Source organism: Rutilus rutilus, assembly GCF_951802725.1.
Source record: "Rutilus rutilus genome assembly, chromosome: 15".
Taxonomy (NCBI): Eukaryota; Metazoa; Chordata; class Actinopteri; order Cypriniformes; family Leuciscidae; genus Rutilus; species Rutilus rutilus.
The window spans coordinates 23,904,000-23,917,727 of record NC_140220.1 but is presented as its reverse complement, the minus strand read 5'-3'; the positions used below and the strand labels follow the sequence as shown (position 1 = coordinate 23,917,727).

General features: G+C 39.8%; 1 protein-coding gene across 5 annotated transcripts in view; it reads right to left on the bottom strand.

Annotated features, from left to right (window-relative positions):
- Positions 1-13,728, bottom strand: part of dab1a (DAB adaptor protein 1a) — a 158,563-nt gene that overhangs the window by 49,709 nt on the left and 95,126 nt on the right. For all 5 annotated transcript variants that reach the window (XM_084432492.1, XM_084432493.1, XM_084432496.1 and 2 more), the window contains exons 3-4: positions 11,356-11,495; positions 5,891-5,989 (exon numbers count right to left, since the gene is read on the bottom strand). In XM_084432492.1, coding sequence (XP_084288618.1) covers positions 5,891-5,989; positions 11,356-11,495 — 239 coding nt within the window. The remainder of the gene's footprint in view (positions 1-5,890; positions 5,990-11,355; positions 11,496-13,728) is intronic.

Sequence of the window (13,728 nt, the reverse complement as noted above, 5' to 3'; positions counted from 1 at the left end):
AAATGCAGCCTCTGAATTGGGACACAGCTTAATTACTTCGTGATCTTTAAAAAAAGTATGTTCTATATAGTATGAATGCGTGTAGGATGAATGCATACTACTCTAATTTACATAGGCTATTGTTTTTCGCCTGCTATATACTAGGGAAGTACGCATATTTGGATGCAGCCAATCAAATAAAATCTGAAATGTCATACACAATACGTGAGGAGCGCTGTGATGTATGGTGTTGCCTGCTAAGTAGAGCATACCAAATCATTCACTTATGAGATTTCATTTCAATCAGGACACTTCCCCAGAAGGTGGCTGCTCATGTAGGCAGTAGATAGCAAGACAACTCTCTTGGTTTTGAAACCGAGCCGAGCAACTGCCACTAAGATGAATGAGAATGCTAAGGAATATCTTTCAGGTATTAAAGGCTTTGCTGGTGTAAAGAGGCCTGCGGTCCTAACTGAGGAGGAGCTGGAGGTGGCAGTGGGCAAGCTGGAGGATCTCCCTGGTTTTTGCTTCCGATCTGGTCTCCCTCTTTGTGGGAGAGTTAATAATACGAGTGGCTGGTCTTGGCAGGCCTTCAGACGGCAGGACAACAACACGATTAGCCGAGTCACAGTGCCGCACACGGTTGTCCACTGAGTCACCATAATGAAATCAGGAAGCAGCTCCTCTTCATCAGAGGAGGGCCTGGAGGGGGGAGCCAATGCCAAGGAGGAAAAGATGGAGGACAGGCAGATGAAGCTGGAACAACTACACAGTGAGGAAAGCTGCTGAATCCTAAAGGGAGTGTCCAGTGGTTTCTGTCTCTCTTTCTTCTACCATCTTCGTTTTTCTCACACTGGCTTGCTCATCCTTTGTCTCTTCCTTATTTTATTCTCTCTTCATAACATAATATTCTCTGTTGTACGGTCTCAGTCCTCAGTTTCTAATGTGCACCACATCTATATATCTATTAGCACACGCAGAAGATGGGCAAATCAAATTATTTAGATTTAGATTAGTTGGAAAGACAAAAAGACAGTGGGGTCCAAAAGTCTACTAAAAAAAATTAAATAAAAACAATATTAAATGCATTATTATTATTATTGTTTGGAAAATAAAAGTAAGTATACTTATAAAAATATATTTGTTTATTTGTTTAAGCATCTTGTTGAAGTCCTTCACACCACATCATATTGTGACAATCCATAATACCATTTAAATTGTTCAGATGGGAAAAACTGTATTTTATTAGGGCATCCAAACTTTTATTCAAACAATGCTGACAATTCAAAATGGTAGAAAAAGAGAAGACATGAGGGGGAGCTTATGTCAGTAAGTGGAATGAAATGAGCTACAGAAAGAGAGCGATAAAAAGTGGTACATATGAAGTATAGCTTTGTCTGCAGAAGCAGAGAGCACATCTAAAATCGAATGACTTCCAGCACAGCCACTGTGACATGGTCCAGTCATCTTACCTTATAAACCATCAATGTGATCAACAACCCGGAATGCAACTCTCTCTCTCTCTCTCTCACACACACACACACACACACCTCTATTACTCAATAACATCTCTAAACCCTGAGAATACCACTGCAAACACTTTTATACTCTGTAATAGAGAGGACAGAGCATCAATCCGGCTCATTGCATTGGCTCAGTCTCAGGGTCTAAATTAGAAAGTCGCCAAAGTAAAACGAAAGAATGATAGTGTGACCCTCACAGATTTAAAGGAATAGTTCACTCAAAAAGGAAAATGCTGTCATCATTTACTCAACTTTTTTCTTCTTTGGAACATTGAGAAATGTAACCAAACAGTTGATGGACCCCATTGACTTCCATTATATGTGTTTCCATAATATGGATGTTAATGGGTGCATCTACTGTTTGATTAATGACATTCTTCAAAGTATCTTCTTTGGAGTTCAGCAGAAGAAAAAAATTACAGATTTGGAATGACAAAAATACAGGTTTGGAACAACTTGAGGGTGAGTAAATGATGACAGGATTTTCATTTTTGGGTGAACTATCCCCTTTAAACTACCAAAATTCTGTTTCATGGCCGGTATAGAATGAAACACCATTGCTGCACTAGTGTCAGAGCTAAACTTACAGCAGAACAACTTGATAAATGCTGTGTAATGATGCAACTGTAGTGTGATACTTAAACACATACACACTCAGACACACACACACACTCACAAAAGAGAACAATAGGTCATGGTGCTAATAGATCAGACGCATTAATGACAGATTAAAACCTTGTCATGTAGGTCACCTCCTGGCGCCATGTCAACAGAGCACAACTGTGCTCACATAGTAACCTCTCATTTGTCACCGGCCCTCATCGGTGCAACACCCAACCCTGAACAAAGATTAATCAGCCTGTTCTCTATAAAATACAATCGATGTGAATTTGCATCTAGATTTTCTGCTAAAACATAATTTAACTCTGAAAAAGTGGTGACAGATCTTAGAACCAAATTTTTTTTTTTCCAGCTCTTAAGTTTCTTTAGATCAGATCTTATTTGTCTACTAAAATAAAATGACAATATTGGCCTCTCTACTGTCCCCACCAGTTCACGCAATGCTATCGCAGTTGACTGGTGTGCAACAAACCAAACTTTGTTTGAGATAAGTTCATCTGCAGTTTGTGTTTGTGTACTAACTTGATAGAATTCCAAAGACATAGACTGAATCTGAAATCGCCCCCTATACCCTCATATAGGGCATTATTACATCCATTTGTAGTGGCGTCCGAAACCCTAGTGGACGTTATTGAGTGCACTCATTCAATCCCACATTGCACCATTTAAAATGCTTGCTACAGATGTGAAAAACGCAGAAAATCGAGCCTGATCCGAATCCGACGGACGGAAGTTTTGTTGGCAGTGTGCAAGCGTGATTGACATAACGTGAGGTCGTATTTATTTTTTAACGTGCGAAAATTTCGGATGCGAATTTCGGACTCAGTGTGCAAGGGCCTTAACTACAACAGTGAATTGAAATTTATACTGACACCTACTGGTGTGGATGTAGCATTGCACAAAACTTTTCAGTGACGTGTAATCTGTCTTCTGTAGGATAAATGAATGTTTCTAGCAACATTTTGACAAATGTTGGAAGTACTAACTAAATTGCAAAGCCACAGCTGGTCATGTGATCTCAAATGGTGGCCACCGTGAAGGGGCGACCCACTTTATGTAGAAACCAGTTTCACTCACTAATATCAACAGTGATATTGAACTTTATACTGCAGCATTACGCATGACATTTCATTGATTGAGTGTCTTATGTATGTTTCTAGCAACACTGATATGAAAACGATGAAAAGGTTTTCATTTTGTGGTATAAAAATTGTTTAAGTAAAAAAAAAAAAAAAAAAAATGACTGACATCACATAAGTATGTTAAGTATGTTAATAAGTTATGTTAAGCAAATGTAAAAAGAACATTTACATGACAATATCATCAAAAAACAAATTAAAATGATAAAGTATGCTGTTTATACCTCTGTGAAATGCTGTAAATAAAAACATTGTAAATCAATGTGGGATTAATGAAGCCAATTACAAAAACACTCTTTGGGATTTGCTTCATCTTTTAAAAAAAAACAATGTCCAAACTGGTTTCAAACCAAAAGGGATTAATGGCATTTCACAACAAAAAAGAAAAAGGCAAATTAACTATGGAGTGAACTCCTTTCAAACTCTTCTTCTGTGGTGCAGCACTTAGGTGTACGTGATCTGGTCTGATACTTCATAAATACGCATTATTCCCTCCGTTTATAACTAGCTCAGGTGTGATTCACTGGCTGTTATTGCCATTTACTCTCCATCAAGATGGAGTCGGGCCCTGCAGATGGGTCTTGTAAAGCTACGGTCGTTCTATTCTAAGAAGTCTGTTCAATTAGGCTTCTCTGATTTCCCCAGAGAGCGCTCCTCTCTTTAAAACGCATCATTAACACAGGCTTACCTCTCCCAAAGGATGGCCTTACCCCCCGCCCGACGTACAGCAGACTCGAGCCTGAGCAACAGCACACTAGCACACAGAAACCATCTTTTCCCATCGACCCAAACTTTTGAGGCTTAGAAAATGAGGGCCTCTTGAAAAGCCTAGACTTTCAACTATGTCCACGAGTATAACTGTACATTCTGCTTTGTTTTCTCAGTTATGTCTGTGAAATAATTGGCACTTATACTTTAGTGCAAACAGACATTTTAAGGTCTGTGCACATTTCAGATGGTTACAGACCGATGCTGCGTAACAATTATTTCCACACTGGTTTATATTGGGTAAAATTATAATCTTTTAGATTAATGCTGTCATTTTTGCCATTTAAATATTGTGTAATATATATATATATATATATATATATATATATATATATATATATATTTATTTATTTATTTTTAATCAGAACACCATTTATAGTAGGCTATATTTAACTCTTTCCCGCACAGCATTTTTGAAAAATAAAAAAATAAAAAATGCCAGCCAACGGCAGTATTTTTGATCATTTCACAAAAGTTGCATGCCCCCAGAATACTTTGTTTTATGCATATCTGAACATGCCCCTCTGCTTTTAAACAAAAAAAGCTGTTTTATTCTAGCTTCATGCATTCTTTTTTTATCAACACTTGAATGAGGGAAAGTTCCATTAAAAAAGCAACATTTTGAGCGAAAAACTGAGAAAATCACTTTTTTGTGTATTGATATAGAACGATGATCGAAACATAGATGGAGTAGATTGAGTCCATCAACACCCCCAAAGCTTCACAGTCCCATAGCTCGTCCTGGGTCGACATTTCATTCTGTAACATTAGGCAGTTTTGATTTATATGCTTACAAATTATATTGCTTGTCTCTGTTTCTTCTTCACATGTCTTTTGATTAGGAGATTATGCACTCTTTCAGAAGATGCGTAATAGCGCCCCCTACCATTTAACAGTGAAAACACGGAAAACCGGAAAATTCCATCAGTGTCTGGGAAGCGTTGTCTCATAAATGATGTAAATTTCCATCAATGGCCAGGAAAGAGTTAATTACACATTGCTATTTGAACAATCAGTCAGTAAGCAGACTTACATAAGTTTCACAAACCTAAAATATCTCATTGAGAGATCCAGTAAATTCCAAATGAGACGTAACCAAGAAATGACGTAAACACTTATGAACGAATTTCGATTCATTGACTTAAGGGTTGTTCTCATCAATCCTGATAACTATAATTATAAATAAAAACTTTAATAATCATTCTATTATGAAAATGTCCACACAACAGTTATAACAAAAATGACAGAAGAGCAATATTGTTGGAATCACTTTCAGAACATGAACGATAAAAAAAAGATAAGAGTTCGAGCATTTAAAGCAGCAGCCAGCATAACTGCAGCACACTGATATAATAAACATAACGTTATCATGAATTGTGAATGCTTACATAGCTATTATTATAGTTTATATATTTATAGTCATCATTTTTGGTGTGAACAGGTCTTTAGTCCAATTCAAATCGCTAAATTCGAGACTATTGATTGACTCATGAAAAAGAACAACTTCTGAAGAATCATTTGTCTTTGAATCTGACATTTTGGCTCATCTTGTGTTTGTTGTTGCAATTAGCTCTCCCATTGTACTGTGGTTTTTACTGATGCCGACTAGCCTACTTTATAGCACTTTCCTGTCATTCGTCGAGAGTAAAATAAAACAAATGTCAACTAGATATTAGCTACAACACATCTCCAAAGTAATGAAAAACACAAAATTTCGTTTTTGTAGATAAAACAAACAGAAACCAGGTTAGGCATCTGAGGATTTGTATTCATGGCTCAGACACTTGCTTCAAAGGATCATGGATAGTGACAGGACACAATTCCCACTGTCCCCGACTCCCAACCACTCCCCCGACTCACCCCCGACTTCTCATCGAAGATCTTGATCCCTCCAAAGGACACAGTGAGAAAAACTTTCTGTTTGTGTTCTCCTTTAGACCGCGCAGAGGCTGCGATTCCCTGCAGACAAGAAGATGAAAACAGAAACATGAGAAAAGACGAATTGAAGATAAAACAGGAACAGAGCAGGGAACGGCAGCTTTCGCTACTTGCTGCAATCCTTGGGGAGCATTAGCGGTTATGCAAAGAAATTGATTCAGTTTCTCCACATTTCAACAATTTCTGGCTGGAGGTTCTATATGTGCTGGTTTAGAGAGATTGAAGACACCTGGGTTTTTATCCCCTATACTGATGGATGCCATAACTATGGTCAAAACTGCATTATCGGTGTAAAGTGTGAACAGGACTGCACTACCCAATCGAAACCATGGACGAAACTGGTCTGCGCTTCCAGCAAATAAATGAATCCACTTGGTACTGTCCAGTGGTTTGCACAAATAATTGGTCAACACTGTGTTCTACTGTTATTACCACACTATGCCATTCTATATGCAGACACCAGGAACTATTTAAAAACATAGAATATCATTAATCTCTTTTGCTAGTATCCCTCACATGCCAGCAAAACCTTTGAATTGAAATGAGAATGAGATATGAGTGTGGCCCGTTATCATATACGGATACAGATTTAAAACCAAGTGGCTCAAATCGAAAAATAAATAAAAAATAAATAAATGCCTGAATAGCTTGTTTGCATATGACGTCACCTCACTGCGTTGCCATGGCGCGAAATGCAGATGGAGGGCAGGAAGTGATTTGCTACATTTAGAACCACTATAACAAACTCAAAATGCCTATGTTTTGCGTCGTTTATGGTTGCTCAAATCGATGAAACCACGAGGAGTTTTTATCGAGTACCAAAAGTTGTTGTTCATAAGGGGGAAAAAGGCAAGAAATTGACCGAAAAACGCCGGAAAAAAATGGCTTGCAAACCTACGTCGGAAAATGCCTGTGTGTGCAGTGATCACTTTGTCAAAGGTGAATTAACTTATGTGGCTATGTTTGTGTAACGTACCAGTTTCTGAACTTTGTAAAGTCAAAGTAATTGTTTCTTCTTTTCTTTGAGTTTGTAAGTTACCCCTGTAACTGAAGACAAACTCGTAACGTTACAGGCAAAATCTTTCAATTCAGTTGAAAAATCGCTCCTCTTCATAACGTAAGGATCACGTCCAACATATGTTTCGATTTTTTTGTTGTATATTTCTCTTGTAATAGCGTCAAAAGTAGTCCAGTACGGACTTTCCGCCATCTCGTCCATTCCGCTCTTCACTTCCTGCCCTCCATCTGAATTTCGCGCGTCATCACAATCACGTGACTGCAAACCACCTATTGTTAGGCAGTGTACAGGTAAATGCTATAAGACAGAATGCCTCTCGAAGGCCAGGTTTCTTTAAAATATCTTAATTTGTGTTTTGAAGATTAAACAAAGTCTAATGGGTTTGGAACAACACGAGGGTGAGCAAATGATGACAGAACTATCCTTTTTACACAGGTTTGAATGTATTAGTACATTTTGCACTTTTTCTTTGGTGATTTTTGCCTTTTATTATGACAGGACAGTATAGAGTTGACAGGAAGCGAGGTGGGAGAGAGACGGGGGATGGGATCGGGAAAGGTCCACGAGCCGGGACTCGAACTCGGGTCGCCCGAGCGCAACGGCGCTACATGTCGGCGCGCTGACCACGAGGCCATCGGCGCCGACCATTTTGCACTTTTTCAATAAACCAAACAGCAATGAATTTTATTTGGTAATTCACTGACATGATTAATCTGTACTGTGCACCCACACACAACTCACAATGGACACAATTCATTTTCAACAAGAAGGGTGGGAGGAACGAAAAGTGGCATCCTTTAGTAAAACTGCTGCAAAAGACCAATGGAGAATCTAAGAGCACCATAGAGAGAAAAGTCCCACCCCCAGATGGTTGTACGTCGCCTTTGCCAGAATCCGTCACTCTGATTAGAAGATATCACACCTGGAACTCTTTTTAAATACATTTTTATGAGCAACTTGTCAAGTCAAATTTGCAAAATATAAAGTTGCAATTATCTTAAGCCAGAGCCAAAAATGGCTTTTAAATCAAGCTTGCATCATATGTCCAATCCAGTCCAAGGTCTGTGTTTGGGGTGGGTGTGGGCGTTCTTCCAAGATTCTGGAGCCCTCGAGTCTTCCAGGACCGTAATCTGTCCTAGCCAATCAGATGAGCCCGTTTCTTGATCTTCCTTCCGAGTGCGCAGGGAGAAGCATCCGTCAGTCTTGTGATGTATCTTAGCACACCATTATGCCTATCCATATGTGCTGGCGGGATGATGAATGAGCCTTTCTAATGCCAGTAGTAGCATGGTGGAAAGAGCACAAGCTCTGACATTTCAAACTCAGAAGTGGGAGTGTGTGCATATAAGTGCTGCTGGAGTGAAGAAGAGATGCAGATGTGAAATATAAGAGGTCTGTTTGCAGTCCAGGGAGAGTCCAGAGCAGAGCATCGTCTGTAGGAAAAGCTGAACAGATGCTGGATGTGATGTTAAGAAACTTTTTATAGCTGATTATCAAGGGAGGATGGGGATTATATGAAATCACTCAAGTTAAACTGTTGTTGAAACTCTCCTTACCAGAGAGATATAAAGAGTATGAGAGAGGAATAAGAGATAAAAAAATGACACCATGGGACTTGTTTGTTTGCTAAGGAGTGGAGGATTGTGGGAATATGAGTATAGATTATGTGTCTGGATGAGTGAGTGGTAAACAGCTCTGATCGATAACAGTCTGGACATTCCAATCAGACCAACATGCAAATCGGATGGCGAAATTACCCTCTCTCTCACACACTCAAAGAAACCAATCTAAACACTGGTGAAAAGGGTGCGATTTATGGTGAATGTACAATAAACTACAAAATACACTGATTTCCGGAAAGTGTTCATCTATACACAAACAGAGAATCCCATTTAGACACAGTAGTGTGACCTCTGCTGCTAAACCTGTGCAGCTAAACTTCACTCTCATGGCCTCTAGAGCCGCTCTAGAAACTGACGCTAGAGGCAGAAGTATTTAGCATCTTTGTTAGCGCACCCGCCTCCAATGCCGGTTGATGCAGAGTCCAATCCCGCTTGGAGCAGTGAGAGTAAAACTAAATAAATTGGTGTCGTGATGTGATAGCAATGAGGTTTAGAGGGGCGAGTGTAACGTGATCCAGTGCAGGTAAACCTCACTCTTGTGGCCCCAAGCTCATGTAGACTCATGCTGGATGACGCTGGTTTGAACCCCATTCAGAGGGGTGCGAGCAAGGGTGCAGGGATTTGTATTATTTTGAAGCACCCCCGGACGCCGCCATTGGCTAACGGAACCCCACCTGCAGTTAGCATCCCATTGACTCCCATTCATTTTGGCGTCACTTTGACAGCGAATAACTTCACATCTGAGGCGTTTAAAGACTCCATTTGTCCATTATTTATTTCTAAAGAAACACGAAAATGTATAAAAGGCTCCATTACCTTGTAGCTTACGTTATGGCCCTGTAGAAGCAGTTTTTGTAAAAGTAGGCTAACGATTGCGTCACAGCCACGCGACTCTCTGTCGCACAGTAGGAAATTACCGTATGGACAGGAGGAGAAGCTCGCGGGCAATCGGGAGGACGTCGAGGCAAAATGACAAAGTAATTAATCAGAACACCTACAAAAAGTTTCTCATGCTCCAAGATCATGGACAGCTCCTACTCACGCTCTCCGTCTCTGCGAGTTTCGGAAGGTAATGATTCAGATTGATCTTGGCACAGCCACTAGAAGACAGACGGTTTGCTCACGTCACATCTACGTCGTCGAGCTCAGTTTGAGTCTGCGCAGTACGCTGGACCCCCAGGAAGTAAAAGTTTCTAATGGGCTTCACTTTGTCTCCGTTGAATCCAATGGGGTCGCTGTGTCCATTTCTTTTACTGTCTATGGGTGCGAGTAGGACCAGTTACACTTCTTTTGAGAGGAAGGGTGGGCATTTCCAACGCTATCTCACGACCAATTCGTACGAATTCGTACGAATGATAAAAAGTTGGCTAATTCGTACTAATTCGTACGACCTCACTCGTACGAATTTGTACGATTTGTCTAAACCCACGTGATGGGTAGGTTTAGGGGCGGGGTCAGGGGTAGGTCATTCGTATGAATTCATACGAATTGGCCAATTCGTAAAATATGTACGATTTTGCAAAAATCATACTAATTCGTACGAGTCAGGTCGTATGAATTCGTACGAATAAGCCACCTCGTAGAATTTGTACGTTTTCCCGTGAGATCGGGCTCGCATTTCAAGTTGGTGATGATCGCTCAGTTTGCTAAGTGGTAACGCTGTGCATCCAATACAATGCTTCACAAGGCTTGTAGCAAAAACTAGAGACATTTATACACAGTAGTGTGACCTCTGCTGTTCACACGGCTTATTACCCAATCTGATGGATGTGGTTTATGTATTTATTAAGCTATTGAAGTTACACCTTTATATAGCTATTTACACAAGGACTGCCAAAGGTATTTTATTATTAGTTTTTAAATAAATGTAATTATAAATACTACCTGAAAGATTTTTATATGAATACTTTTTCCAATTAAAGACATTTACAAAAGAGATGTTTTGTGACATCTTATTCAATATTTTTGAAAACGTTTATAGTCGCATCACATGACATTTTATAACCTGAACTAACCTTACCTTGTCATAAACAACTAAAATTATCTGATATTTTAAGAAACTTATTGAAACACAGTTATGAGGCTCTGCAGGGCCCTCTCTATGATATAATTTCCTGTTTTATGTTGGTCACACCACATGACTTTGATTTGGAAGACAAAAGTATTAATAAGCACTGAAATTAAGTTTTGGTCAGATATTCTATTTTAACTAAAGAATAACAGTACAGAGATTAGAAGATCTGTATTCTAGTCATTGTATGTATGAATTCAAATCAATTTTTAATGTATTTTTAATGTATTTTTGAATAAATTAGTAGACAAAATTAAAGGGATAGTTCACCCAAAAATGAAAATGCTGTCATCATTTACTCACCCTCATGTTGTTCCAAACCTGTATGATTTCCTTTCTTCTGCTGAACACAAAAGAAGATATTTTAAAGAAGGTTGGTAATTAAACAGTTGCTGGTCCCCATTGACTTCCATAGTATTTTTGTTTCCTACTATGGAAGTCAATGGGGTCCATCAGTCGTTTGGTTACCGACTTTCTTCAAAATATCTTCTTTTGTGTTCAGCAGAAGAAAGAAAGTCATACAGGTTTGGAACAACATGAGGGTGAGTAAATGAGGACAGCATTTTCATTTTTGGGTGAACTATCCCTTTAAATCATGTCATTGACCAATATACAGAAACACCAACAGCATAAATAAATAAACAAAATGTATAGAAAGCAACCAACACAAACACACCTTGAGTTTCATCATCGAGTCCTGACAGAGTTTGTCTCCTCTTGCGGCGGTGACCTCATCTATCCCGATGAGTTTGGCCTTGTAGCGAACACCATCCCCCTTAAAACGCTTTATCAGAGCTGCTTCACTGCGGTCCTGCCCTGGAGAAAGAAAAAAAAGAGAGGGAGATAGATGAAGCACACAGTCATTTGATGAATTCTGCATATCTGCAGCACATCTCCTCCTCCCTCCATCCACTATCATCTCAAAATGCCATTACTTTTCCGACGATCAGCACAATCTGGACCTTGCAGCTGACAAAAATAACCAAGCGATATTCTAATAGCCTGTATTTAACTCAGCCCACATCCTCATATGTCTAATACTGTGTTCTGTTCGAGCAGTTAGATCTTTAATCTCAGTGTAGTTGCTGAGTTCCAGCTGGAGTTTGTCTGCGTGAGTCTGGAGGGCTGTTCAAAGCCAAGGTTTAAAATCAACCCGGAGCTCTGTAAACCCTCCCTAACCCCCAGATGCCCTGCATTTGCCGCCATATTTGCTGCTCAAGGTCAAGACTGCTGCATGTGTGTGTCCGTAATTGCAGGTATGTCAGACCCGGGGCATGATGGTGAAAGGTTGGTTTCTAAGTAAAAGTGCTGTGTCCAGGTCTGGTGCGAGGCGATAGGAGGGATGAAAGCCTTTTTTTATTTTTTGAGCTCTCACATCAAAGTGGACGCCTATCGGCCAATCACGGCATAGAAAGATCAAGTGGTTCCTCCCACACCTTCATCACAAAGCCTATAACTGGATAACTGGACTGACCAATCGATGAGCCTCAAAGGATGTAGACCAATTAACTGGCTCACACTCAGTGAAGCAAAGACAAACAGACCCAATTAGGTCTGAGCCTGCAGTTTGATCAGAAGACAAAGGCAAATAGACACATGCCAGGACACACATAAACTTGCTTAGGCTTAATTGATAGCATATATAAGAAGGAAGGGTGAAAGGAGAACATGTTCAATAAAAAATAATCAAGAAGGACTGGGAGACCTTACTCACAGCAACACCATCGTTCAGTCAACCCGCTGACCCCCATATCCGCCCCTTTTGTATATGTCTTTCTCCCTTTACCAACTTGACATTTCTCTCACTCACTCATTCTGCCTCTTTTAGCTCTTGAATTGTTGTGGTATCAGTAGTTTCTTATGTTGACCTTGTTTCTACATAGCCCTTCAAGTTCTCCATTGTTGCAGCTCAACGGGTGCATCAAGAATGAAACTATTATGCAAACGGGATGCACCAGCTTTGGGGAAGCAACACTGACTGACTGACTGACTGACTGACTGACATTAGGTCTTCAGTGTCCTTGTTAGTGGAAGCAGGTTCCAATGCCGGTCGATGCTGAATTGAGTGAGGTTATGGGGGGTGAGATGTAATGGAGGCCATCTAATAAGACCTGTGCAGCTAAACCTCACCTCCGTGGCCTCAAGAGGCGCACTAGAAACCGATGCTAGAGGCAGCAGTATTTAGCATCTTTGTTAGCGCACCTGCCTCCAATGCCGGTTGATGCAGAGTTCAATCCCGCTTGGAGCAGTGAGAGTAAAACTAAATAAATTGGTGTCGTGATGTGATAGCAATGAGGTTTAGAGGGGCGAGTGTAACGTGGGCCAGTGCAGGTAAACCTCAAGCTCATGTAGACAAAGCCTCATGCTGGATGACGCTGGTTTAAACCAGATTGAGAGGGGTGTAGGACAAGTTTACATTTACATTTATGCATTTGGCAGACACTTTTATCCAAAGCGACTTACATTGCATTTCAAGGTACACATTTACATTCTTATCAGTTCTTGCTTTCCCTGGGAATCGAACCCATTACCTTGGCGTTGCAAGCGCCAACGCTCTACTGTTTGTTAAGTGGTAAAGCTGTGAATGCAATACAAAGCTACACAAGGCTTGTAGCTAAATTTAGAAACATTTGTGATTCTGAATGACAATTCTGACCAAAACATGATGTAATTTACTTAAGACACGCATGTAGAGGCACTCAGCAATATAAATTTAACAAGACAATTTAAGGCAATATTTGATGCAAATGTTTTATTTGTCAGAAATATTATTCAGTATTCATATATACCAGAATAGAAAGCAATAAACAAGAATTTTGTGGCCAGAAAATGATAGTAAAAATAAAACAATTCTTATATGGAGTTCCTCAGATTGCCACACTGGATGAAACCTCTGGAGAAACTCCTTTAGAAAGAGCAAAACGAGTTCTCTGATAAACTTAAAAAGCTTTAGAGAACCCCATTTGTAGAACTTTAAAAGAGTCAATGGTTGCATTCCTCATCATAAGGAAAGGTTTGAGCACTGAAGTTTAACTCCAAAGTATGTTTT